This window comes from Sinohyriopsis cumingii, chromosome 19 (assembly GCF_028554795.1).
Source record: "Sinohyriopsis cumingii isolate HCF-2022 chromosome 19, ASM2855479v2, whole genome shotgun sequence".
NCBI lineage: Eukaryota > Metazoa > Mollusca > Bivalvia > Unionida > Unionidae > Sinohyriopsis > Sinohyriopsis cumingii.
Genome location: NC_142979.1, coordinates 26159415 through 26187405, shown reverse-complemented (window position 1 = coordinate 26187405; position 27991 = coordinate 26159415). Strand labels below are relative to the sequence as shown.

General features: G+C 35.1%; 1 protein-coding gene across 3 annotated transcripts in view; it reads right to left on the bottom strand.

Annotated features, from left to right (window-relative positions):
- Positions 1 to 711: 711 nt before the first annotated feature.
- Positions 712 to 27991, bottom strand: part of LOC149775319 (uncharacterized) — a 79573-nt gene continuing 52293 nt past the window's right edge. For 2 of the 3 annotated variants that reach the window (XM_089944120.1, XM_089944121.1), the window contains exons 19-23: positions 23093 to 23275; positions 17269 to 17425; positions 14628 to 14719; positions 5086 to 5371; positions 712 to 4718 (exon numbers count right to left, since the gene is read on the bottom strand). In XM_089944120.1, coding sequence (XP_089800246.1) covers positions 4688 to 4718; positions 5086 to 5371; positions 14628 to 14719; positions 17269 to 17425; positions 23093 to 23275 — 749 coding nt within the window. In that variant the 3' untranslated portion in view covers positions 712 to 4687. The remainder of the gene's footprint in view (positions 4719 to 5085; positions 5372 to 14627; positions 14720 to 17268; positions 17426 to 23092; positions 23276 to 27991) is intronic. The other variant, XR_016416586.1, reaches the window with a different exon arrangement.

Below are 27991 nucleotides of genomic sequence, written 5' to 3'. Positions count from 1 at the left end.
ATAATTTAATTGGAACAAGTAGTTCCTGCATACTGGCAGCCACATACATCATCATTGACATCGTTACCAATGTTGTAATTGTTTACAAATTTACACATTAACATTGCAGCCTTATCTGCATTCAAACGCCTGAGAAACTAGGTAAACTCAAATGGTTTTCGCAGGTCACTGTTGTGTAAAATACTGGGCAAAGTGATCTAAATTTGAAGGATGTGGTACAGCAGATCTGGGTCAGTTGTGTGCATTATACCTTTCACATACAGTATACAAAATCTGAATCTGAAATCTGGTCTAATCTATCCTTTCACCTGGCAGTAAAGTTAAAAATTTTGTGTTAGACTAACAATCCTTATGTACAGTATACTTGAGACAGCTTGGATGCACTGCTGAATCAGCTTATAACTTTGTGCACCATTAATATCCTGAGGTGTATTTGAAAATGTTTAGTTGATGACAGTGATTTAATGTTTTTTAAAGGCAAGTAATATTCATTTGTCAATCAATGAAGAATATGGTGAAATGCAAACTGTTGACTCAGCAATTTTATTAAACATGTCTTAGAAATTAATACAAGAAAACGTGATGTTCTGTAGCTTTGTAAAGTATACTGTCACATGTCCTTAATGCTACCATCATTTCATGTCCCTTTGCCATAAAGCAAGGAAACTTGAACCAGTTCCTATGTCAGAAAATAATGACAGAAAATGAGCAATCAGTTCATCTGATTTTTTTTATTTTAGATATTCAAATTCAATTTCTTTGGAAAAAAAAATGAAAAAATCTAGTTGCCACTCAAGCACCTAGACGCAAACAACAACTGAAAACAGTACATAGAAAACATGGACTACAAAAGGAACACAAAGTAAAGTAAATTATTGGAAAATTACAATAATGAAATGAATTTAAATGCACATGTTCAATCCAGCATTTATTGCCATGATCAATGCTTGTGACAAAATACAAATAAAAATAAATGAATTCTACATTAAACACTGACAAAATAATTTATCTGTATTTACATAATTTAAATCTGATGCCCTCTGAACATTCTATTACAATAATAAGGTACATTAAGGTGTCATTAAGCACTTACATACATATACATACCCAACTTTTCACTCATCCATTATAACAGTATTTTTTAAAATTTCATTTGAGATCCAATTTATCTGAAAGAAAAAGGTAAGTAAGTAATAGTAAGAATGCTCGGAAAATGTCAAAAAATGTAATAATGAAAAACAAGTGAAAAGTGTGATACAGTAATGCAGCAATTATCTTGATTCACTGGAACAATGGGAGATTATCTGAGAAACTGGTCATCTGGATAATCAGTTTTAATAAATAAAGGATTTAAACTCTCTGGGGACAGGCTGACATAAATGTTCTGAAAGTTTATAATTTTTATGGAAGCTGCCATAGCAAATTTTATATTCTTACCAGTGTTATGTCTGCCAAAAATAAGCAATACAATTTAATTACAATTTAATCAAAGGTCAAATATGTACAATAAACTAATTCAGCACTTTGAAATTCAGTATTGAAGTGAATATGACAATGTGTGTATATATGCTTATGTATGTGTTAGAACTGGTTTGAGAAGAAAGAAAATATATATAAAGACACAAAGTGTAAACTTCTCAATATAGTTAATATGTTATGTCTTGTCTCATGTAAACTGTCCACCAACAGACAGAGACCCTGATGTGTTGTGGCATAATAAACATGAAGATCAGCATGCTTCCCATATATTTTCTATTTGTACAGCAAACAGCACAGATCCTGAACTGATGTAGCAGATTATAGTGGCAAATCAGCATCTGTGCTGTGTTCTACTTGTAAAGACTAATCTGCTCTGTTGTGGCAAAATGCATGGGCAAATCAGCATCTGCATTGTGGTGGGTTTTTCTGAAATGTGTTCTACTTGTATAGCAATACCACAGACCATGATATTTTGTAGCATAATGCACTGGCAGATCAGCATCTGAAATGTGTTCTACTTGTATAGCAATACCACTGAGCATGATATTTTGTGGCATAATGCACCTGCAGATCAGCATCTCAAATGTGTTCTACTTGTATAGCAATACCATAGACCATGATATTTTGTGGCATAATGCACTGGCAGATCAGCATCTGTGCTGCTTGTTCTACTTGTATAGCAAAAGCAAAGAACCTGAAATGTGTTCTACTTGTATAGCAATACCATTGAGCATGACATTTTGTGGCATAATGCACTGGCAGATCAGCATCTGAAATGTGTTCTACTTGTATAGCAATACCATTGAGCATGATATTTTGTGGCATAATGCACTGGCAGATCAGCATCTGAAATGTGTTCTACTTGTATAGCAATACCATTGAGCATGATATTTTATGGCATAATGCACTGGCAGATCAGCATCTGAAACGTGTTCTACTTGTATAGCAATACCACTGAGCATGATATTTTGTGGCATAATGCACTGGCAGATCAGCATCTGAAATGTGTTCTACTTGTATAGCAATACCATAGACCATGATATTTTGTGGCATAATGCACTGGCAGATCAGCATCTGTGCTGTTTGTTCTACTTGTATAGCAAAAGCAAAGAACCTGATCTATGAGCACATTATGCAATAGCAGATCAAGCCTGGAGAAAAAAAACTCTTGCTCTTCAGTTCGAGTCTGAGATTTTCATTAAGCTCAAACAATGTTACATTTTTGAAAGGTTTCTGAACGGCTGACAACAGAAACTCAATCTCAGGGCCTGGAAATCATAAAACTTGTAAGCTTGAGTCTGAGCTTGAGATTACATTCCGAATGGCTGACAAAAGAAACTCAGTCTCAGGGCCTGGAAATCACAAAACTTGTAAGCTTGAGTCTGAGCATGAGATTATATTTTTGAAAGGTTTCTGAACGGCTGACAGCAGAAACTCAATCTCAGGGCCTGGAAATCATAAAACTTGTAAGCTTGAGTCTGAGTTTGAGATTACATTTTTGAAAGGTTTCTGAACGGCTGACAACAGAAACTCAATCTCAGGGCCTGGAAATCATAAAACTTGTAAGCTTGAGTCTGAGCTTGAGATTACATTCCGAATGGCTGACAAAAGAAACTCAGTCTCAGGGCCTGGAAATCACAAAACTTGTAAGCTTGAGTCTGAGCATGAGATTATATTTTTGAAAGGTTTCTGAACGGCTGACAGCAGAAACTCAATCTCAGGGCCTGGAAATCATAAAACTTGTAAGCTTGAGTCTGAGCTTGAGATTACATTCCGAATGGCTGACAAAAGAAACTCAGTCTCAGGGCCTGGAAATCACAAAACTTGTAAGCTTGAGTCTGAGCATGAGATTATATTTTTGAAAGGTTTCTGAACGGCTGACAACAGAAACTCAATCTCAGGGCCTGGAAATCATAAAACTTGTAAGCTTGAGTCTGAGCTTGAGATTACAATTTGACCAAGCACAAAGCCAGATCTGGCTTTAGACTGTTTGCAGTTGGGTGTTTAGTACAAATAGATAAATATAATCTTCCTATGTAATATGCCTCAAACCTTGTGTGATTAATAAAATAAATCAGGTATATCCTTTATAGAGAATACAGAAATTCAACCCCAAGCTTCAAAATCTGTAGGCAATCGCGAAGTTTTGCCAAACTCCTGCCCATCAATTCTGAAAGAGTGGGATTTTCCTATCTCACATCAACGTATATGATTAAATCAATTTTCAATCATTCCTGCATCTGATAGTTCACATTATAACCCTTTTTGAATAATAACTGTAGTATGATGCAAACAGACATCCTCTGCATCATAGGCAATGACATCAATTTCATATCAGATACTCTCCTCATGTGGGGTAGGTGTATTGAACAGAACTTTATCACCCATGCATAATGTATTATAAATGTGTTGGAATGAGAGAAAATAGACACAAACAATTCCACGATATATTTCACACACAACATTACATACAATATATGAAAATTTCCTTGCTCATCATTTCAACACATGACATCCCAATGAAAAATGAACTATATGTGTACTGTCAATTCTTGCAACCAGCAAATAAAATACAAAATACAAATAGCATACATTTTGATGAATATACCATTAAACAGTATATAATACCTGAGAGAATCACTTGGTCCATACTTGAAAACCTAGTTTTCAGTTGATCATTACTGTTACAAGTTGACGACTAAGAGTATGACACTGAACCACAAATGTTCATATTTGTCAGTGCTTGTTGCTGGCAAATCACATAATACACATATAATGCTATCATAATAATACATATCTAATAGCACAAAACTTCATACTGAGCTGTCCATGGTTTTTTTTTGTAGCTGAGCTCCTTTAATGGGTTGATTATATCTCATACATTTTTTCTCAACTTCAAAATTTCATGATGAAACATTACAAATGACTTAAGTTGATGCCAGAAACCATTTATAGCACTTTAATCTGGATGTATATGCCTTCTTCACACAATATGCAAGGCCAAATGTTTACATTTTTTAAATATTGCCGACTTAAAATATAAAACATATTTAAGAATGTTATGACATGATCTATTTCCATTACAGAATCAGATATGACGATGTTCCAGTCTTGTATCATATAAAAGCAAAAGTACAAAATTATCCATCACATTCCATTAGCTGTTCATGCTGCCTGATCAACTACAGCAGCATCATTATGGGTTCATCTACACTACTGAGGACTCCTCATCCTCATTCCTGGAAGAAACAATAAACAAGAAAAATAAATGCTTAGCACATATGCAATCATGGTTAGAAAATTTCAACAACACTTATATTCATGTTCAAATCAATATTTTGATAATTTGAGTCTGAATTCAAATTTTGTGGACAAGTTTGTTTTGAGATGGCATAGTCAGATTATCTATTCTCAAAACATCTTTTGAAACTTAAGCTGTGTTTGGTTACAGCTGTCTCACTGAAATTCTCAATACAAGAAAGGCCAAGTTTTGAATCATCTTGAAGATTTGATCATTCAAAGTAAATTCCAATCTTATGTTAAAAATTTCAATTGTTAAGATGAAGAAGAAAAACTGGAGAATACAGGATTAGTAGTTGCAATTACCTTGAACTGTCAGCACTATTTGGTGAATTGGAGCTAAACTCGACCAATGGTCCCACACTGTCATCATTGCCACCACTGTTGCTGCTGTTCCTACTGCCTGAGCTAGTATTAGCTCTTGTTGGACCAGAGTTATCTTCTTTAGATGGTTCTGTATTCTCTGAAGACTTCTCAGGGGTTATCTCCCCTTTGCCAGTGCTCTTGTTTTCCTCCTGAGTGCTTTCCCCTTTGGATGGCCTTGCTGATCCAGAATCTGAGGTCTTCAAGAAGTTAAATGTCCAGGGAAAGTCTGAAGGTAAATAATGGATCTTAGTTGGTTATATTTATTCATACCATGTCATTAAAATCAAGCTACTATTAAGAGATTCATTATGATATCATACACTATTAATGGCAATCACTTTTACACCAAAATGTTGAAATGATTTGAAATAGTACACTCCAGTCAGTGGAACTCAACTATAAAATTAATTTCAAAGGCTGAAAATTGTTATATTTGCAAGTGTGAGTAGAATGAAAATACAGGAATACATGAACTAAATACGAATATAGGAATCACTGATGTTTTTTTTTTCTTGTATAAACATTTGCCAAATCATATGGTTTCAAAATACCGGAGGGATTCATTGAATATTTATGTCAGAAAAGAAATGTTGCAATACTTAAATAAAAATGAAAGAAAACATGAAATTTCAAGATGAAAATGAAAGCTTCCCTAATGAAAGTGTTATTACTGTACTATTATTTAAACTTGTGTGTTTTCCATTCTGGCTTGCTGATGTATCAGTTGATGTAACATGTTCTGTGTAAATGAGTGTCTTACAGACAGCCAAATGAGAAAATCTATGGAAAAATAACCACTTAAGCAAATTACTCAGGATAACGTTCATTTTATATCTGATGAATAAGTATTTAACCAATGTTTAACCAATGTTTAAAAAGTAATTACACACAAAGTTACACAATTTAGATCCATAATTTGATGTTCACTTCTGAACACACATCCATTACTGTTAAGCAGGCTTGTCACACTTTCTTCTGCTTCAGGTGAGTAAGGCACAATGGGAAACAATTATCTTTTTTTCTCTTTTAATACAAATTATAGGTTTTTTTTGGCAAATGGAGAATATAACTGCCTATTTTTTGCCAATACACACATGATGTGGCATGCAGTGATCTGTTGGCAATTTGTCTTTCACAAAAAGTGCAAGTAAACAACACAAGGATAGTTTCATTCATACACCAAACAAAGATGAGCATGCACTTTTATGTAGGAATAAAGAGATCATCTATGTGAAATACTTTTGAATTTTGTAAATAGGTCACAGGACTGACAATGTTAAATTTAATTTCAGGTGTAAACCAACAACATGACTGCTGGTGATAGTTCCATAAAAGCCATGAGTACATGCTACAAAATAAAACTTTCTGAATCACATTTTCAATGACTCGTTTATTATTTATTTTGGCTTTCAAAGAATACTATAATATACAAGCACTTCTTCTTTCTATTTCTTACTGCCATGTTTATCTTCACAGTCTGAGTAACTGTATATACTCACAAGTTGAGTCAAACTGCAAGCAACAAAGATCCTGATCTGCAGTAGCATAATCATTCTACAGATCTGGGTCTATGTTGTTTGTTCAACTGACTACTCCTAACAAACCGCACAGACCCAAATCTGCTTGTGCATTATGTGTGACAGCAGATCTGGGTCTATACTGTTTGCAGTTGGACTTAGATCTTATAAGTGAGTATATATGATAGTCTCATGTTGCCATTTCCATTAAAATAAGTAAAAATAATCCCCTAAGCCATTGCATTTATATGTAATACTTAAAACTGAATATATATATATATATATTCATTTTAAGGCATCATCAAAAAAAAGATGCACTTAGCGCAAACAAATCTTTGATTTCTGTCTGCCATTTATTTACAGTTATTGCAACTGATTTGCCATCTTCAAATTCCAATTACCTCAATAAATATCACTCATACATTCCATTATCCTCAAAACAATTGATAAAAGTTGACATCTATGCTAAATATATAAAAACCCACGCAGCCCTTACATCTTCTAGTGAGGAGAATTCTAAATGATTACTCGGTTAGGCTTGGCCATTCAGCAATAAGGTCAAAAATTAACCCTTGGTTTACAAAGAAGACTATTCCATGCATAATGCTGCATTCCTTTGTGAAAAGCTTACATTTCACTGCTGGTTTGAGCATTTGACATTTTCAATATTACTAAAATGCATATAATAATTTAATTATTTTTTTTGTAGGAATTAAACTAATATACCTGTTTTAAGCTGATCCAGATACATCTTCATTTGGAACAAGATGTTCTGAAGTCCACTGGTTCCTAACCTTTTATGGCTGTGACATTAAAACATAATTTTTCTGATTCTCATGACCCCATTTCCACATTTGTAAAACTGTGCCACCCTCAAAAAAAATTCCTGGCAACCCTCCAGGACCCTACAGTGTGACCAAGTGACCATGTTTTTGGATTGTGACCTGGGATTTGGGAACCACTTTTCTAGTCCGTATGACACACACCAGAATACTGAGTTTCTAAATGTCAAGCAAATATTGTTTTATTATTATTTAAGTTGCTAGTACCCCACTCATCTGCAAGTCAAGTCAAACTGCAAACAACAAATATCCTGATCTGCCTTATCATAATGTGCCTGCAGATCAGGGTCTATATTGCTTGTTTAACTGATTACTCCTAACAAATTGCACAGACTCAAATCTGTCAGAACATTATGCAATGGCAGATCTGGGTCTGTGCAGTTTGCAGTTGGACTCATAAATAATTACATATGTTATCCCTTTTACTAGTTACTATATATAAGATACATACGAGTCAAAAACTCTCAGCAACAAAATTTTAAAACAAAAACATTATTTTGTGCTGCCTCGTAGGTCAAATCACCAAACTGATTTGTTATAATTAGTCTAAAACTGTTAAAAATATCATAATGATGATGACAGAATTTGACTGATGATGATGATGATGATGGTGATGATGATTATCATAGTTATAATTTAATTTTGAAATCTTAATTTGTTCTTGATATTATTGTATTTGCTGAAAAATAAAGTGTTTCTCATTTTGGTATGTCGATATTATTCTTAGTTTAAAACTGAAATACCTTTTTATATGTTTTGTTTAAACACACTGTATTACACATACTCTTAACATATCATTTCCATCAATAATGCCATGAATATTGCCTCAAATTACTAACCCCATGTGTTTCCCAAAGCTATTGTTATGTATATTTAATTTGTATTGTTTGTTAGTTTTTTTTCTCCATGATTATATGTTATGTATAATTATAATTTGGACTTAAAATTGTCAAAAATCAAGTCCACTGTATACCTGTTTGGGGACTCTGTTGTTTTGAATTTGGTAAATAAATAATACATAGTTAATATTTCTCTATAAGTGTAGGTTAAATATCAGGATCATTATCAACAGAGGTAAACATTATTTGGGTCTAGGTCCAGGTTACTGGAATTCCCCCATGAAGAACTTGTATCTTTATTATAGTTTAAGTAACAGATTTTATCTGTTTACAGCTTAGAATTTTCTAGACATGAACTTTAGACCAACATCCTGGCTCTTCTTTTGTGCCTTAGCTTTTTTATATAATCTCTCTTTACGTATGAAATTATTCATTCTGGCTTTAACATCTTTAGCAGAATCATTCTTATTGTTGTATTCACTGAAAACACAAAATGTTCTTCAATAATATTCTTGGCAAGAAACATTAATATGGAATTATAGCAAATTCAAACAAGGACATCTTGGATTATATTATTGTGACTAGTTGGAAGAATGTTAGTACATCATTACACTTCAGGCTACTGGTACATTAGTACATTCAAGACTACAAGCACATCAATGACTTCAGCGCTGGATTGTATTTTGAACACCACTGGAATTTAATTTGATGTTTATTTATTAGGACTGGTGACAGAACTTTTTGGACTATCTGGAATTTAATTTGTAAACTTCACTTTGTATTTTAGGCAAGTAAATTATTTGTTGAATTTTACAAAACTGCTTGGTTTTCACTATTGTTTATTACTTAATTTATGCCCACAGAGTCATAATACTATAAATCTATCTCTGCTTATACTTGCATTGATTGCTTTTATTATGTGTTTTCATATTTTTAATGGGTTCAAACTGGTATCATTTGAAGAATTTCTTTATCTACTCAAAACTGGTGGTAGGGGAGTTTGTGGCTTCAAAGGCTGTAAATCCAAATTATTTCCTGTTCTTTGTGAATCTTTAGAATTTATGATAGGTTTGTGACAAATATTGTTAGCATGTTCAATTTTAAAACTGCAGCAATTCCGTCTGATTTAACTTCAATTATTTAATTTATTTTGAACTTTTTCTGCTTAAAGAAAGGCATCAAAATTAATTCAGTAAAGTCTTTACATCATATTATCAAAGTTTTTGTGGCTTTACTGGACAGAATTCCTTTATGTTTTTTAAAAAAATCCCAATGAATTTTAAAATAAGTACTTTAAAACTTATTTTGTATGCACTACATCGAATAATTAATGGGGAAACAAAAAATGTAATTTATATGGTTTTGTTTTATATACTGCTTCAAACCAACCATGGTAAAACTTATCAGAACTTACATGACTGACCATTTAATTTAATTTGGGGGGGGTCAAGGGAAAAAACATGTTCTGGCCCCAAAATAGCTTGAAAAAATAGATCTTCCTCTAATCTGAAAAGAAGAAGAACTCTGTTGAGAAAAAATTATCTTGAGAAAAATGAAATTTCTTTTTATTCTGGTTAGAAAGGAAAATCAAAGCCCCCCCAATCCAAAAATAAAATGCTTGGTCCTTAACTGCATTGTGTCCTTCAGTTCATATTACAAGTCTTAATGAATTTTGCACAAATGAACAGTTTTATAGCATTTGGTTTTGTGGCCACAAAAAAATTTCATTCAGAAGTTTATGTTTATTCTGAAAAAATGGCACTAAAATTAGCACTGAAGCTGTGGCATCAAGGTACCAACCAATGTCTGATGTACTTCTTGAATGACCATTGTTGATTCAAAACAGGAGGTAACATGACGTGTCATTTATTCAATTTGATAAAACTTATCTAAGGACAGACACAATAGAAGATAGCTATATGACATGACTGTCTAATGCATTTGTAATAAGATTAGGCTTTTTGTGGTTTATTACTACTTTCAACGATTGCCTCAAAGGGGTTTCTGATACTACCATGGAAATTAAATGGAAACTAAGACCAATTAATAACCAGTACAAGAACTTCTATGAAATTTAATTTATTGAGAAAGAGATTTAAAGTTCAAGCTTCATGCAGAACAGTATGAAACTTTCAGCATGTGACTATGCTAATAGGTGGATGTAGTCAATTAACAAGCATGTATGTTGTAGTAAGGTAGTTGTTTTTGGTGTATGGTCTTTCAAGGGGCAGGTGTTAGGAAATATTCAAGAAATTAAAAATAAGTTTTTATTTTCTACGTTACTGATATTTATCTGTATGTATGACTACCTATGCCACTGATAAATACCTCAAGCAATGTTGCTACTATACTGATAAAAGTATGAAAACGACTCTGTCATGGTCAGGTTTATGGCACTGGGGTTTCTCCTATCATTTGTTTGGTATGTTGATTCATACGGTGAATGAATAATATCAGCATGGAATGCCATAAATCATACTGCCTAAAAAAAATCTGGCAGAGAGTTCCACTAGACTGGTAGACACCAGATATGTTGTTGTTGTTGCAGGGTTTAACGCCATTTTTCAGCACACGATAGACCATACACGGTGGCCAGTATTAATGGTGGAGGAAGAACCCGGGAAAACCCCGGAAAGAACCACCGACCCACGAGAAGCTACTGGCAAGCTTTCTCAGATACCCACACTGGCTGAATCCGAGACTCAAACCCATGTAGACAGAGGTGAGATGGCAGTGATCCGTAACAGAGAGCGCTTTAGACCACTCAGCCACTCGGGGCCCCAACACCAGATATAGTGGACATTCACCCATATGTAGTGGAGACTTAATCCCTTGGCCCTTTGGTCCACATCCATGGTAATGAGTGTGCAATCCAAAATCACTAATGCATGTACTCAATATAAGTACACCAAGCTTCATCCATTTATTTTAAGCAAGTTAAAAAGTAGAAGTGCACATGTGTTAGTTTTTTTGTTTCTTGTTTTTAAATTTTGATATCATGATGAGGAAATGGGGAAATGGGGCCTTTCCCAAGGATACACAGGAAATGGGGCCTTTCCCAAGGATACACAGAAAGCTGACCTGGGCAAGTGTTTAACTTGTAACTGAAACCTAAAATACTGACCTGTGATCTCAACCTGAAGACAGATCTGTAATGTGGTATGTGTTACTGCATCTAGTGATAATACACAGTTATACCAAGTTTGTTCACATCAGCTCAAAATGGATCTAACATTATTGAGTGGCAAGAAAAGTGTACTGGAAAAATTCATATAACACCACAACACTGACTTTCAAGATAAAACTCCCAATGTAGTAAACAACACATCCACCAATGTATATCATGATGTATCATTTAATCTAAAAAAGCTCAGGAGTGGAAAATGGTGTGATAGAAAACTTGTGTTGTGACACTGACCTTGACCCTAATGTGGTTCACAACTCATCTTCTAAACATGATACAAAATAAAAGTTTAATCACCTAATCTCAAAAGGTTCCAAATTTATATAGTAGAAAGGAAAGCAAGACAGAAAACTTAAGAGTAGAAAGGAAAGCAAGACAGAAAACTTAAGAGTAGAAAGGAAAGCAAGACAGAAGACTTAAGAGTAGAAAGGAAAGCAAGACAGAAGACTTAAGAGTAGAAAGGAAAGCAAGACAGAAAACTTAAGAGTAGAAAGGAAAGCAAGACAGAAAACTTAAGATACTGAGTCATAACCATGATCTTAAAAAACAGCATCCTAAATGTGGTATGTAACACGCCTTCTAGCAATACAGCATCCTAAATGTGGTATGTAACACACCTTCTAGTGATACAGCATCCTAAATGTGGTATGTAACACACCTTCTAGCGATATAGCATCCTAAATGTGGTATGTAACACACCTTCCAGCAATACAGCATCTCAAGTTGCATCCCTCAATCCTAAATGTCTTTGAACTTATGAAGTTGAAGGCGAAGTGTAATGAAAACATAAAATATTCAACCATGACCTTGACCTTGAAGATAGAATTCATTGTGGTATGTATATGTATGCCAAGTTTCATCCCTGAATCCATAAGCTGCTAACCCCAGAGTACAAAAAATACTGACTGCTTATGACAACAATACTGATTCTCAAGAACAAATACTGATTTTTAAAACTTTAATGCATATGTATCTATTTACAACTTCTACAACAATCAGTAAAGTAGGAAAATAACTTAATTATTTAATGTCAAAGATGCATGCATTGCATTCTTCCACCTTCTAAATGGGCCATTTGGTGTCTGCCTCATGTGGGAGGTCGCAGGTTCGAAGCCTGGCCGAGTCATGCCAAAAACTTATAAAAATGGTACTGACAGCTGTCTCACTTGGCACTCAGCATTAAGAGGTTAGTGTTAGGACTGTTCGGCCTGGTGTCAGGACAATGTGACTGGGTGGGACATCATGCTACATGTCTGCAGCATGATGCCCCAATGCTAGACATCACTATAAACTGTCACACTGCAGACACTGTAGCAATATGACTGAATTTTTTTTAAAGCTTCAATTCAAATCACAAAACACACACATACACATTTTCCTTGCTGTGTCCTCGACTCTAAGGCAGGGGTGGGACTATGGTATATGACACACAGTCTAATCATGATATATATTTGGGCAAAGTTTCTGCTCCTGTGGTCTAGTGGTTAGAGTGTCTGCCTTGGATGCGGAAGGTCATGGGTTCGATCCCCAGCTGAGTCATACCAAAGACTTAACAAAAATCGTACAAACAGCTACCTTGCATGGTGTGTTAGGACTGGTCGGCCTGATGTCAGGATAATGTGACTGGGTCAGACATCATGTTACATGTCTGCAGCATGATGCCCCAGTGCTAGACATCATTATAAACTGCCACACTGCAGACCTCATAACAATATGACTGAAAACTTGTTAAAGCTATGTTAAAAGTCCAAATCACACAGACAAATATATGGACTGGACAAGCAAATATTGATTGATGAATAGACAGAACAGCATACTATAATAAGGGTTGCATCTAGAACAAGCAACTGTACAAATCCTGCTAAAATTGAAAATTTTGCACAAAATGATTGAATCTGTGAAGACATAATCATAAAAAAACTTAGGATTGGGCACAAACTTCCATGAATTTTGTGTGCTCCATTTCCGTGAAGTGGAGAAGTTATCTGTTCTACTCCTGTACAGTACTGCTCTGCGGACTTTCAGCTGGTTGAAGAACAATGCTGAGGAATGCCAATATCACTTGAAGTCAAGTTTCTTTAATGAAATGAATATCTTTAAATCATATTAGGTTGAATGTGATTACTCATATTTATTTAATTAAAAGAACTATGCCCTTTCAACTGACTTAGCATTCTTCAAGTACTATCAATCGTCAAAGAACAGAAATAGCAGACAGGAGAGAATGAAAAATTCAAAGAAATAGATTGATTGGATTTGCATGATAATGAAAAATGCATCAGGGTAAATAGAGTACTAATAATGCAATTACACTCTAAGTTGTCAACTATGTGAGATATTCTTGAGAATTTGGTCTGTTTTTCCCTGGACACTGTTGGACAATAACCCCACTGCATTGATTGTTATGGCAGTAAGAACATTACACATCCCCATGCTTATCAGGTTCCACATCTTATACTGTCAGATTACCATCATATAATGTACCAGCTGTTTTGTTCTATTGATGAATCTGAACGACTGATGTAGATACTAATGACAGTAATGCTGGTATGTCAAACATGATGTTCAGGTACATGTTGACAAAGAACAAGCTTGTACTGAATCTGCTTTTGGAGAGTCTTCATTTCAATTGTATTTCACGTGACAGCAAAGTTTAAACATTCAGTGCTTATCAAAACTTATGAATGGACATACAAGAGACTGTATGGTGGAAATACAGCTTGGATTTTTCTTTTTACTGGCAAGTGTAATTTAAAAAGAAGAAAAGCAATTTTAAAACATGAGCTAAAGAGAGAGAGAATACTGATTTTCTTTTTCAAATTTTATGACCAGTTAAAAACAGATATATATTATAACACTCGCTCTTGTTCTAGTTTTATTTTCAGTAAAAAAGAATTATGCTCTGTTGAGAAGTCCCATCTATGACCAGAGTTGCCCACCTTTTTCAACCTGAAGAAGGGGAAGGGGTCAGTGCCCGAGTTTACTAAATCCTAGATGCAACTCTGATACAGAACAGTCTGACCCATAATACAAATGCAGACAAATTATAACTGATCAATGCAACATGCAGCTTTTTATCTAAATGTTTAATGAATCCTACCTATTTTCAATTCCTTGTTTAACCCAGCTGCACCCTCACTCATTACATTGGCCTCTGATTTGGTTCTCTCACTGGACACGCCACTGGATCCCCTATTCAACGAGATGCATGGTAACAAATAAGATGTTTTATTCAAACAAGTTAAACTGTCTTCTTTCTATGTTCAGTGTCCAGCAAATCTTATGGCTGGTAGCCCAAGGGTACCAGAATGCTGGGTATAGGCTACTGTATGTTTAATTTAGGTAGCCCACTAGATTATTATCAGGGATTGTCACTTTTTTTTTCAACTTTTATTTTCAAAACTAGCAATATATTTTATGACAGAGAATAATAATGAGGAACAAAAGTACTGTGAATAGCACATTATACATCAACATCAGGATTAATAGTTCTCGATGTATGCACTTGTATGGCAAGACTGACTCAAGAGATTACTGACTAATGGTTTTAAGGTATCTAAACTTACTGAAACATTACTTTCTTATTAGGTTTACCAATGACCAAGACCTTCTGAACCTGCCAAATCTACAGATCTTTTTATTACCCTAAGTGCAAGCCATCCACAAAGTTTGATCAAGGAACTTACTCTAGAACGAAACATTTTCTTTTAAATCAATTTTTCTTTGAGAAACAATGACCCTGACATTTGACCTTTTAAGTCTAAAATCAAAGACTTTTTTTTCCATTCAATCACAATGATCATGAGCTTTGTACTTTGATGCTAAATTCAAAATGCTTGTTCTTACCAAACATGTATGTCATCTGAAAGCCTGGTGATAATATATTGTAAAAAACTGAAATGTATGTGCAGAAATCATTTTTAGGCCTGAGTAATTATGACCTTTTGGCCCTTTTACCCCAAAACAATAGGATTCTACTTTACCCTAAATGCAAGCCATCCAATATTTAGTCCAGGCGAGTAATGTAGAACCAAAGTTATTGTGTGGAAATCATTTTTCTGCTTCCAGTCTCAGTAACCCTGACCTTTCATGCTTTGACCCCAAAATCCATAAACTTCTTCCTTGCCCCAAATGTAAACCTTCTACAAAGTTAGGTCCAGGACTTTGATGTAGATTTAATTTTGCTGAGTGGAAAACACTTTTCTACTTTCGGTCATTTTTTTTTTTACTGGCAATTCAATAGTCTTTCATTTTATCAAAACAGCAAGTCATCCATAAAGTTTGGTCTTAATATGTGACCTTTATCTTTGACCTTTTGACCACAAAATCACTAGGATTATTGCTTAAACAAGTGCAACACAGTTTGACCCAGGTTAGTGATGTAAAACTCACATGATTATGAGAAAATCAATTTTCTTTTGCAATCACTGTGACTCTGACCTTTGACCAAATGAAACCAAAATCAACAGGTTTATGGATGGGTAAAAAAAAACATCTGAAAGATAAGTGTCATATCAGACAGCTTTATCAATGACACTTAATAAAAGCTGGACTAATAAGTTCCCTTTAACAACATTGAGGGCAACCATCTCAATTTGAAACTTTCATAAGCACTAAAGTTAAGAGTTGAAGAAGGTAAATACTTAATTATCTTTGATCCATGAAATGTGGGTTAGATGATGAACTTTGGATGAGTGGTTTATCACTTCCTACCCAGGCACAATTAATATGACATAAAACTACTATCATCAATGAAACTATCTGCACATTAAACAAAAAATAATTATTTATCTTCCTGTCAAGATAATTTATATGCCAATGAGAATTATCATGTTTCCAGAATATCTTGTTAGAAAACTATAATTGCTCTAGTCAGGACTGTGTCACAGATTGAGGCCAAACTCGATGAATGTCATACCATGCAAATTAAATGCAACTCAGAAGTAGGCTAGGTTAATTAAGTTAAATTTCATCAATGCTTATCAATAAAAAAACATGATAATGTTTCAGAGTAATCTTTTACAATCCAGAAACCCAGATGTAGTTCTGGTGTTTGTTTTTCTTTTGCCTGTAAAAATATGTTAGTCTCTTTGTGTACATATCTGCAGTAACTGGTCCTGTAATCTATAATTACTTTAATTTCTGCAATAGCAGACATCAAGTTGCTTAAATAGACGTGAATAGCTGACAAAATAAACCGATTAAGAAGGACCTCCATCTTCAAAAGAAATTAACCTCAAACCATGCCAGCGACCTGATTATAATACTGTACACAACTGCTGACTGGAGCAAGCTGTAATAGTGGGATATTTTTTATATAACGTCTGAGACAATAGAATGTATCACTCAAATGATATGCATCAAATGAAACTGGAAAAATCTGAATGATAAGCCATCATTAAAAAGTTCTAGAAACCATCTGAACACTACAATAAGGAAATGTGTAATCCAAATACGCATATGGGCAAAATCGCCTAGACTACTATCATAGGTTTTGAAGACCAAATCAACTACATCCAAAATTAAGCTTATCAACGGGAAATCAGCCACTTCAGATGATCAAACCAGTGTCATGATCATGTAAAGTAGGCTTACAGGCAAAACATTCCAAAGTTTAGGTTCAAACCTGAATTTTTTATTTTTATTAAGAAAACATATCTGATGCCTGGAAATTGTATTATGGTCCAGATATTTTCAATAATGACAATACTCTGAAAATAATACAGTATTTAATTCCCTACCCCTGTTGCTGTCTGTGGTAAGGGCGTGTAGCTGTATGACCATGGCTGGTACTAGGTGGTTTAGGGATCTTGATTTTCTCCAAATCAAGAGCCAAATCGGTAAGCGGCATGTCCTCAAAAGACAAGTCGATCAAGGGCAGAGTAATATGTCTGTCCTCTGAAAAGATAAATATACATGTCACAGGGAAATCTAGAATGTGTTCATGGAACATAAATGTCCCACTAGTGCCTAAAGAATTTACAACCCATTTTCTTGAGGAAGATAGGTTTCTTTGATGATAAAATACATCAGGAGTGCATCCACTATCTTGCAAATACAGACCTCTCAAACAAAAAAGGATGTGCTTGCCAAGGTAGATGTCTGACAAGAGTTTTTCCCCTTGGATATAGAACTGGTGCCAGATCCCATTAATTTCATTAGTTATAAATGAAGTGGATGTGCACATTTTTCCAATGATGTGACAGCAGGAAGGGCTTGGGAGGTTGTGCCTGTATTATGATCAGGTAAGTATTATAGAAAAAATTTTACTTTCAAAAGTAAAAAGATTTCTTCAATACATTAACTGATCATAATATACGAGTAGAGTAAGAGATACAGAATGTTAGAGTTGGCCCAATCTTCACAATCTCCAGTGTCATAATGTACATGATGCTGCTTTGAGTTGAATGATTAGTAAATGGACATGGTTTAGAGAAAAGCTTTCATTCCTACAAATTCTGCAACAGAAGAGTAACCAGCATCATTGTGAACCTTGACCACTGATGCTAGCCTATTGGGTCCCACAAGGTCAAACAAAACCTGCTAGAGTAAAAGGTCTTTATGGTAAAATCTACAGCTTGCATGATGTCAGAGAACAGTTGTGCTCAAATGCGATGTTAATGGTGAACACCCTTACCTCCTGCACCAATCTGCACAAATCTTGGTTTGGTTCCTTGTAAGCTGAGTAGATAATCTATGTTTTTACATACTCATTTAATCTGATATTCTTGATCTGGCATTTGATACAGCTGTTTAGTCTGTATTTCCATGTCAAACACCCATACTGGAACTACCTGGGTGCCTTTTTTAACATCTGCATGTCGATATTTTTAGATGCAATGAACTGAACTTTAATAAATCCCTGTTCATTTTAAATTTAATTTATACAGTCAAGTTAAAGTTATTTAGAAAGCATAAAGAAGGGTATGCAATAAATACAAAACTGCATTCGTGTTTTGTGCTCAGTATGGGGAAAGAAAGGCAAGCCATTTTTTGAAAGCATACGAGGGAAACGACATATCCCTATGTCATATGCAACTTGTTCTTTCCACTGACGCAAATAAAAAACATGTATGCAGTTTTCTGTATATATCCAAGATGACACAGCCTGAGCTGAAATACTGTCCTTTCCTTCTTAGTGTGGTCTCCCTCGTCTGACTGACTTAGTTCACTTTGGGTACACTTCATAGTCCTTATGTTGTCTTGCAGACCAGTCTGTGGCAAAGGTTCTGAGGAAGACATGGACTGAAAGACAAAGGGACTCATTCACATGAGCCAGAGCAATGAAAGCAAGGGCTGTCAAGAGCTGTCAAGGGCTGTCAAGAGCTGTCAAGAGCAAAACCAAACCATCATATCATAACTGTACAAAATCTGGACAGACCAATAAGTTTTTCACTGATCCTTCCTGCTGTAACTAGAATGACTAGAAAGCAGGTTTGTAAGAGAGATGAGTCATGAAGGCTCCAGAGAGTGGTTTGAAAGGTATCTTATTCAGCCACATCAAAATCCACATAATATTCCATTCTGGACAAAGGGGAATAGCCTACAGTTGAGACAATTTAAAATTTGCAGGAAGGTCAGAAATTACTTTGTTCTGGCCCATATCCTCCCTATTTGATGCTGACATGTGTAGAAGGTATCCCATGATTGTGAAGGGAGTTAACTTCTCCAAGAGCCAAAGGAGGAAGTTTGCTAACTGTGATGCAGATGATTTTAAAGGAGAGATGTGTTTCCACTGGCACCACTGCTAGAAAACTTTCCATTTCCCCTCAGTTGCTTTCAAAATGGTGCACCTTCTTACCAGAATATTTCTGTGAACCACTTGAGCTGAGAAAATTTTCTTCTGAGGGCTTGCTTGATACAAGTCTGGTTTGCAGGTTTTGCTTATCTTTGTTTGGATGCCAGACCTGCATTCATGATTGTTACAGCTGGTAGGGAGAAGGCAGGATTTTCCTGGGGATCCCCACTTGTAAGTTCAATAGTTTGGTGATCCACGATTTTTTTCATTTGAGGGAAGTAATCAAGACTAGATGGCACTCTGATTCCCTCACTTTTTTACAAGTTATTGGAATCAGAGAGGTGGGGGGAAATGTGTATGCATGGCCATTCCAGTGCAGGTAACGTGTGTTGTCTACACAGGCTTTCAAATCTAAGAATAGAGAAAATGAAAAGTCAACAGCTTTGCAATCCATTTTATCATTTAACTGAAGACCAGGAAGAGAAAGAACCATTTGACAAGAATCCACATGGCCATTGAGTCCCATCATGCCCAGGATCTGATGGATGTGAATGTGTTGATGATTACACCACCAGAGAAAATCCCAAACCAGGAAGCAGAGGTCAATGGACTTGTTTTCACCTTGCTTTCTGATTTGACTGGGACAGCTGATTTGTCAGACATAATCAGAATACCCATTCCAGGTGTGGTCATCTGCCCAGATTTACAGGCACAACAGCCTTCATCTTCAATCAATTAATTATGTAAATTACTCTCCTAAAGAGTACAATGCTCACTTCAGGGATGGCAGGCAGGATGTGGGTGCTCCAGTCTGTTGTGCTGGCATCTGAGCATATCTTGATTTCTAGGGATTGCTCCTGTTGTGGGATGCCAGTATTAAGCCATGTAAGGTACTCCCATTTGCTGAGATGGGACACCACATATCCAAAACATGATCATCATAACTGTATGAAAGTTGATCATCCTGTCTTGAGGGCAAAGTCTGGCAATAACTGAGATACAAGGATCATCTGCAATGGTCTCATGAACACGTGGCCCAAAATAATACAATCCAATGTTACAATGAAGGAACCCAAAAGGAGAAGAAAATTAATTTGTGTGAATGTTAAACACCACCAGAATGATTTTAAAACATATTCCCAAGAGGGGCCAGTGTACTACAAGAGGGTTTTGAATTGAGTGCTCAGATGAATAGATTGCTGGTATAGGATGTAGTTTTATTTGTCTCTGCTGGCAAAGAGTCCAAGACAAAGCAGCAGTAAAACAAGTGATTTCATGTCTTGGTACAAAAATGACTGACCTGGAGCATTTGTAGAATGCCAGCTAGGTAGGTTGATATTATGGACATGAAGGAGGCTTAGAAATATAACATTACTCTAAGATTCTTGTGAAGCTCCAAGGATATATATTTAAGTCAGGTCCAAATTTTTGGGAGAAGTCACTGGACATATGATTTGGGTTGGGAAGTAATTTCCAACATGCACTTGTATTTCAGCTTTGTATATTCAGTCAAACCTGCCATAATGGTCATCTTTATTTAACAGTCACCCAGTCTTAACAGCCATTCTCATTTCATCAATGGAATTTTCTCAATTAAAGCCATGAATCAAATGGTCACCTGCCTTCCATGGTCAATATGCATGTGTTTCCTAACCAAACAATGCTTTCTTACTGCTTTAAGTGTTCACTCCGGTAACCAGACTGCTTTATGTGTGCAAAAAAAGCTTTTGTTTACCTAAGAAATGCACTGCTTAGGTAAAATGATGTTTAAACAGATCAAATAAATGCACCATACTCAATACAGTCTGTTAGTTTAAGTTTCATCTCCATTGTTATGTTAAGAATTTAATTTCTACTACAGCACTACTTAGAAAAATTGCTTTTGTGGTAATATTATTATTATTAACAGTAGTACGATTTGGTATTTGTTAATAGTTATTAAAAAGCCGAGTCTGGAAGTTGAACCTCATTCTTAGGTCACTTGTGTTAAGAGACCAATTTTTTGGTCCATAAGAAATTTTTTCATATTAATGATCCATAGTAAATTTCCTATGCTGACATTTAGGTTTAAAATCTTCACAATTTATGAGCTATTTCATCATTAGTACTTTAATATATTGCTAAGTCAGTTAATTATTGCTACTGTAAAGCAATTATCTATATACATAAAGTCACATGTTATATATGTTAACTGCACAAGTTTCTGAAACAGGTAGTGGAATTTGACATGCATCATCACACTGTAAGTCAATGCTTAATTTGCCCACTTGATATGGCTAAGAAGAAACTGGCTTTATCTATGCCTAAGGAGGTACAAGTGAACTTTCGCTCAGCCTGACCTGGTTGCAAAAGCCCTGACAAATCCAAAAAGATTTGTGTCTGGATATGTAAAGATACACATCTTTCTTTCTTAACCTTCTCTTGACACTACAAAGCTACTTTAGTTCTGAAGGTACTGTAAAAACCTATTACATACATAAGTAAGTATTCCAGTGGTTTAGGATGACTGTGAAATGTCCTGAACAGAATTAAGAACCAATCCTGTTGTCTTTGTTTCTGAACGTGGTGCAAAATGAAGTGGATGAAAGTTTGTAGATCCATGATTGGATGAAGCTTGCCAAAGGCTCTTGGACCTAGGTGAAGGTCTGGAGTTAAATCCCTGTGAGCTAAAAACATTAACAATCTCTACTGTTTATTCCTGCAGCTAAATGATAGCTTTCAATGGGTTTCTTGAGATGACTGAACAGAAGAAGTCCTTGACACCGAGGAAAGGGTTGCTGACTGTGATCTGTAAACCTACAATAACATTTGCAAGAGCCATGTGTCATCCAGGCAGAGTCTCTCCCACTGGAATTTCTCCTGCTAGATGGAGGCTGTTGAGGAAAGAAACAAGATCCATAACAAACCTTCTCTTCCCACATCTTTTTATCTGTGGCCCTTGGAAAGCAAGTTCTTAACAAGGAAAAGGGCTCAGTGGAAAGTTTCCCCATTTGGCATGCTTTGAGGGGTATATCCCTGTCTCTGAAAGAGAAAGAAGAACAAAAGGGTCTGCAATCTAAGCTTAGTGGTGATTTCTCAGAAAAGCAGACACAGAGAGAAAGCCAATTCTCTCCACAAGTTGCAAAATAAAGGATACCACTACTGTACTGGCAAGTGCATGCTAAGCTGCTCTGCAAAGCACATGCTCCATTCAAGAGATTGACTCCCAAGCAAGACCAGTAGGATTCTCAATGGAAAAGTCTAGGCATGGACAAACCAAGTTGAGCATGGATCCAACTGCTGCAAGTAAAGGAAGGGCTTCTGGTCCATATATGTGGGTAACACATACATGTTTTTTTTAAACATTCCCAGACGTGTAATGTCTCTGCTAATAGCTGGGACATCAGTATGAAAAACCAATTAAAATTTGATTCAGTCAATGATGTGAAAAGAAAGCCTCTTTGACATTTGGGTGCTGAACCTGCATCTCAAATATGTGTATTATATCAATGATTCTACCTGCAGGTGGAGGCAAATAAAACTGATGCTTATCAAAACAAAACATGAAGGATTATATCTGCATGGTATGTGATGCATTCCAAATATATTATGATCAGGTAATGTATTTGAAAAATAAAATTGATGGTACAGCATTGCAAAACACCAGCCATTTTGAAATGGCGTCTGATTCAAACAGAAAGCTATCTTAAGTAGTGCTACTTTAATGGCTCACCATCACATTTATCGTATCTACTCTCAACACCAAAACAAGTTTCTCAATTGAGATCACATTTAAAAACTTAAGTCTCACATCACACATAATGAGGTTAAAATATTATCTACACTACCTGACTTAGCAGCCAGAGTTCCAGCAGATTTGCTAAGTCTTGGTGACCGTTCTTTGTCTTTGTCCTTATCTTTGTCTTTACTTCTCTTTTCAGCTGTTGGCTTGTAGTCTTTTCTGGCATCATCATCCACCGAGTTCCTGCATAATTCGACTAAGGAGCTGGCACTGGGTTTATTCTTTTTCTCTGAAGAACAGATTTTTAGCTGTTTTTCAAAACAGACTGATACCTATTGTTATGAATTTCTACCCATAAAAAACACCATAAAAATGACTGATAAATACTGAAACAGACTGATACCTGTTGTTATGAATTACTAGCCATAAATTACATGATAAAATTTAAAAAATACTGATCAAGATTCCAATTGATAATCTGACTGATTCAAGACTATAATTCCATAATAAAGAGTCCCTCAAAGCGACTTACGCTCTACTAGCCAAAAAGAATTTCCATGAATTCAAGTTAAGACTTTCTTCATTATAACTGCTGAGAGTTGAAACCATGCCAGCTATTCTTCAGAAATAACAGATTTTAAAATTAGCTGCTGTGGTGCCCATATTGGATGAAACATTGGCACCAATTTCAATTAAGACCAAGTAGACATTATTTGACACCTCTGATGAAAACCCCAGTTAATATCACCATTCCTACAGTGAATGTAAGATTGGCAAGATTTTCAATTAGGACAAACTAGACACCATAAAAAGTTTTCTGGTGAAAACCCATATAAAAATGACTTTCTGTATAGTAGTTGTGATACTTATAATTACTGCATTTGTATGGAAGAACATGAATGAGTTTTTCAGAAAAATACCACACAACCTTGCAGAGTGCGGTATTTTTCAGATAAAAATACGAGTTCATATTTTCCCATACAAATGTAGTAACCTTTTTATTATATGCTTCTTTTGTTTAACTACCTAAGGCTTAATAATAAAAGACATTACAAGAAACAATGTAACTGAATTTATGCTTTATTCCAAAATAAATTCACAGCCAAAGATTCATCAATACACAATAACAGTATTCATGTGCACATAGCGCCAACCAGCAACCTTTTAACTTAATCACACGCTCTACATCAGCTTAAAAAAGAATTGTCATTTTGGCCTACTTAAAATTGAAATTTAGAGTTTCGTTGTGAATGAGTGCGAATGGATTTTGTTTCTATGTTGCTCCAACTAAATTCTGTTTTTCTGATTATCATGGAATGGATTATTGGATCATTTCAGTTCAATAATGAATTGAATTGATTTCAAATGGAAATGTAGGCTAGGCCTACTTGAAATTCCAGTACAGTTTCAGTGTCTATCAGGTTTTGTAGGACATGTTGGTCAGATATGAAGAACTAAGAAAGTAAATTCTGAGAAAATTCAAGATGCATAAATGTAAGTATATTTATTACCATTCTTATTACCTGCTAAAGAAAACATGCTTATGCCCTATCGCTTGCACCTCACTGTTGGAGGGACCCCAGCTATGATCTGTATCACATACTGTGTCCACTATCGCTAGCCTAACATTGTATCAAAATAGTAACATAGGAAAAATTTAAAAGCAGCTGTTGTGTAACGTTCCATTTACCCAGTGGAAATAATAATTTTTTTGTCATCTTGGATTATTGGCTCTGAGGCTCTTAGTTTCTTACCAAAACTTTCAGTTGCATTTTTTTTCTTGAATCTAGTATTCTGACAGACTTGGAAAATGGTACATCTCGGACAGACATGTGATAATTGGCTTTAATATGCTCTTCTATGCTAATTTTTTTTATACCCTAGAGAGCACATAGTCTTAACCATTCTATTTGTGAGAAGATATGAATATTCTCCTAATATACTGTTTGAATGATTGGAATGGCATTTTCAATTACTACGTCTCTCACATTTGTTGCTGACATTGTGATAATCACGTTCATTCATTTGGTTCTTTGAAAGTTCTGTTTCTCAGTGAACTTGTCCACATCTTTACATAAATTTAATCAACCAAAACCTTAAACGTCTACTACATGAGTGTACATGGTTTGTTTACAAAGTAGTTTCTAAATCACTATACTATCTTTAGGCACATGCGTGCAATATGAAGGTGTTCAGTACCATAAAATACTGGAGACAAAATTTTCAAGAAGGCAACCATGGTGGCAAAGTGGATATGAGATAGTAACTATTTTCAGTTAGGAAACCCCACATGGATATGACTTTCTCTCTAGGAAGTATTGATCACGTGATTTTTAAGATGGTTATCATTGTGGCTATATTGGATATCAGACTGGTGGAATTTTCATTTAGGAACAACTAAACAAAATAAGACTTTTAGTGAAAACTCACTGATGATATGACCATTCAGGGGGAGTAACAGTAACAAAGTGTTCAAAGTAAGTTAGTCACCAGTACATGAGTCACTTTCTAATGATAAGTATAAATAATTTCATCCCTAATATGAAATGGCTCTAAAGTTACAGAGCAGAAAGGAAAGTGTCATGGAAAACAAAAAATTACCTGTAGCCCTGACCTTAGTGATCGGACTCCCAAAAAGGTATATATCACATCTTTAAATGATGATAAACAAGTAAATAACGTTCATACCTTAATCTCTAACAGCCAAAAGTTATGGATCAGAATGGTAAGTGTGAATAAAAATTCATATATTAAACAGTGACCCTGGCCTTGATTCCTATAATGGCACATAACACATCTAATGAAGATATAATGTTTAATCCTAGTTCAAACAGCTTCAAAGCTATAGAGGATTGGAAATGTGATTTTGCAATTATTCCATAAGAGTCATTTCAATAAGACTCATGATCAAGATCAAAAGGATTGGCAAGCCTGTATTCTCTGAGAAAGTTTAAAATCAAATTTAATTGTGAATTTGTTCAAACTGAATAAAAAATTTGAATACTGGCATGGAACAATCATTTATGACCTCTTCTGATACCTTGGTAAAAATATAAACCAGACTTGGTTGAAACTGAAGCAATAGTGTTGGAACCTTTGTATTCATAGCTGTGCATGACAGTACCATGGATGGATGATGTATTTTTTATCCAAAGCAGAATGGAACAAACCCCCTTCAAAAACTTGAATGATATAAGATTTGCAAATAGTGGAGTTTAATTCTGTTTAACATATTAATGTTATGGTTTGTGAAACCAAGAGGGCAAGGCAAACTCAATGATGGCTAAGTTGCTGGTATTCTGAAAAGTTTAAAGGTTTACCAGCACCAATGTCATCTAAAATATTGTTAATGCTTGGGCTATACTAAAACAACAGAGGGCTATAACAGTTCTCATCTGCCATGTTTTTGATGCTTGGGCTGTACTAAAACAATAGAGGGCTATAATAATTGCCATCTACCACATTACTGATGCTTGGACTGTGCTAAAACAATTTATGGCTATAATAATTGCCATCTACCACATTATTGATGCTTGGACTGTACTAAAACAATAGAGGGCTATAATAATTGCCATCTACCACATTACTGATGCTTGGACTGTACTAAAACAATAGAGGGCTACAATAATTGCCATCTACCACATTATTGATGCTTGGACTGTACTAAAACAATAGAGGGCTATAATAATTGCCATCTACCACATTACTGATGCTTGGACTGTGCTAAAACAATTTATGGCTATAATAATTGCCATCTACCACATTACTGATGCTTGGACTGTACTAAAACAATAGAGGGCTATAATAATTGCCGTCTACCACATTATTGATGCTTGGACTGTACTAAAACAATAGAGGGCTATAATAATTGCCATCTACCACATTACTGATGCTTGGACTGTGCTAAAACAATTTATGGCTATAATAATTGCCATCTACCACATTACTGATGCTTGGACTGTACTAAAACAATAGAGGGCTATAATAATTGCCATCTACCACATTACTGATGCTTGGACTGTGCTAAAACAATTTATGGCTATAATAATTGCCATCTACCACATTACTGATGCTTGGACTGTACTAAAACAATAGAGGGCTACAATAATTGCCATCTACCACATTACTGATGCTTGGACTGTACTAAAACAATAGAGGGCTACAATAATTGCCATCTACCACATTATTGATGCTTGGACTGTACTAAAACAATAGAGGGCTACAATAATTGCCATCTACCACATTATTGATGCTTGGACTGTACTAAAACAATAGAGGGCTATAATAATTGCCATCTACCATATTACTGATGCTTGGACTGTACTAAAACAATATATGGTTATAATAATTGTCACCTGCCACATTACTGATGCTTGGGCTGTACTAAAACAATTTATGGCTATAATAATTGTCATCTACCACATTACTGATGCTTGGACTGTGCTAAAACAATATATGGTTATAATAATTGTCACCTGCCACATTACTGATGCTTGGGGTGTACTAAAACAATAAAGGGCTATAATAATTGCCATCTACCATATTATTGATGCTTGGACTGTACTAAAACAATATATGGTTATAATAATTGTCACCTGCCACATTACTAATGCTTGGGCTGTACTAAAACAATTTATGGCTATAATAATTGTCATCTACCACATTACTGATGCTTGGACTGTGCTAAAACAATATATGGTTATAATAATTGTCACCTGCCACATTACTGATGCTTGGGGTGTACTAAAAAAATAGAGGGCTATAATAATTGTCATCTACCATATTATTGATGATTGGACTGTACTAAAACAATAGAGGGCTTTAATAATTGTCACCTGCCACATTACCAATGCATACATGCCAACCTGTGGCTAGGAAAAAGTGTAATTCATGTAGACAAAAAGAGTAATCTGAGCAGAAAAAGAGAAATCCACATGTAATATAAAAAAATTCAATGAGCATATGTATAAAATGATTTATTTACCCCTCTGGTCTTTTAACATTA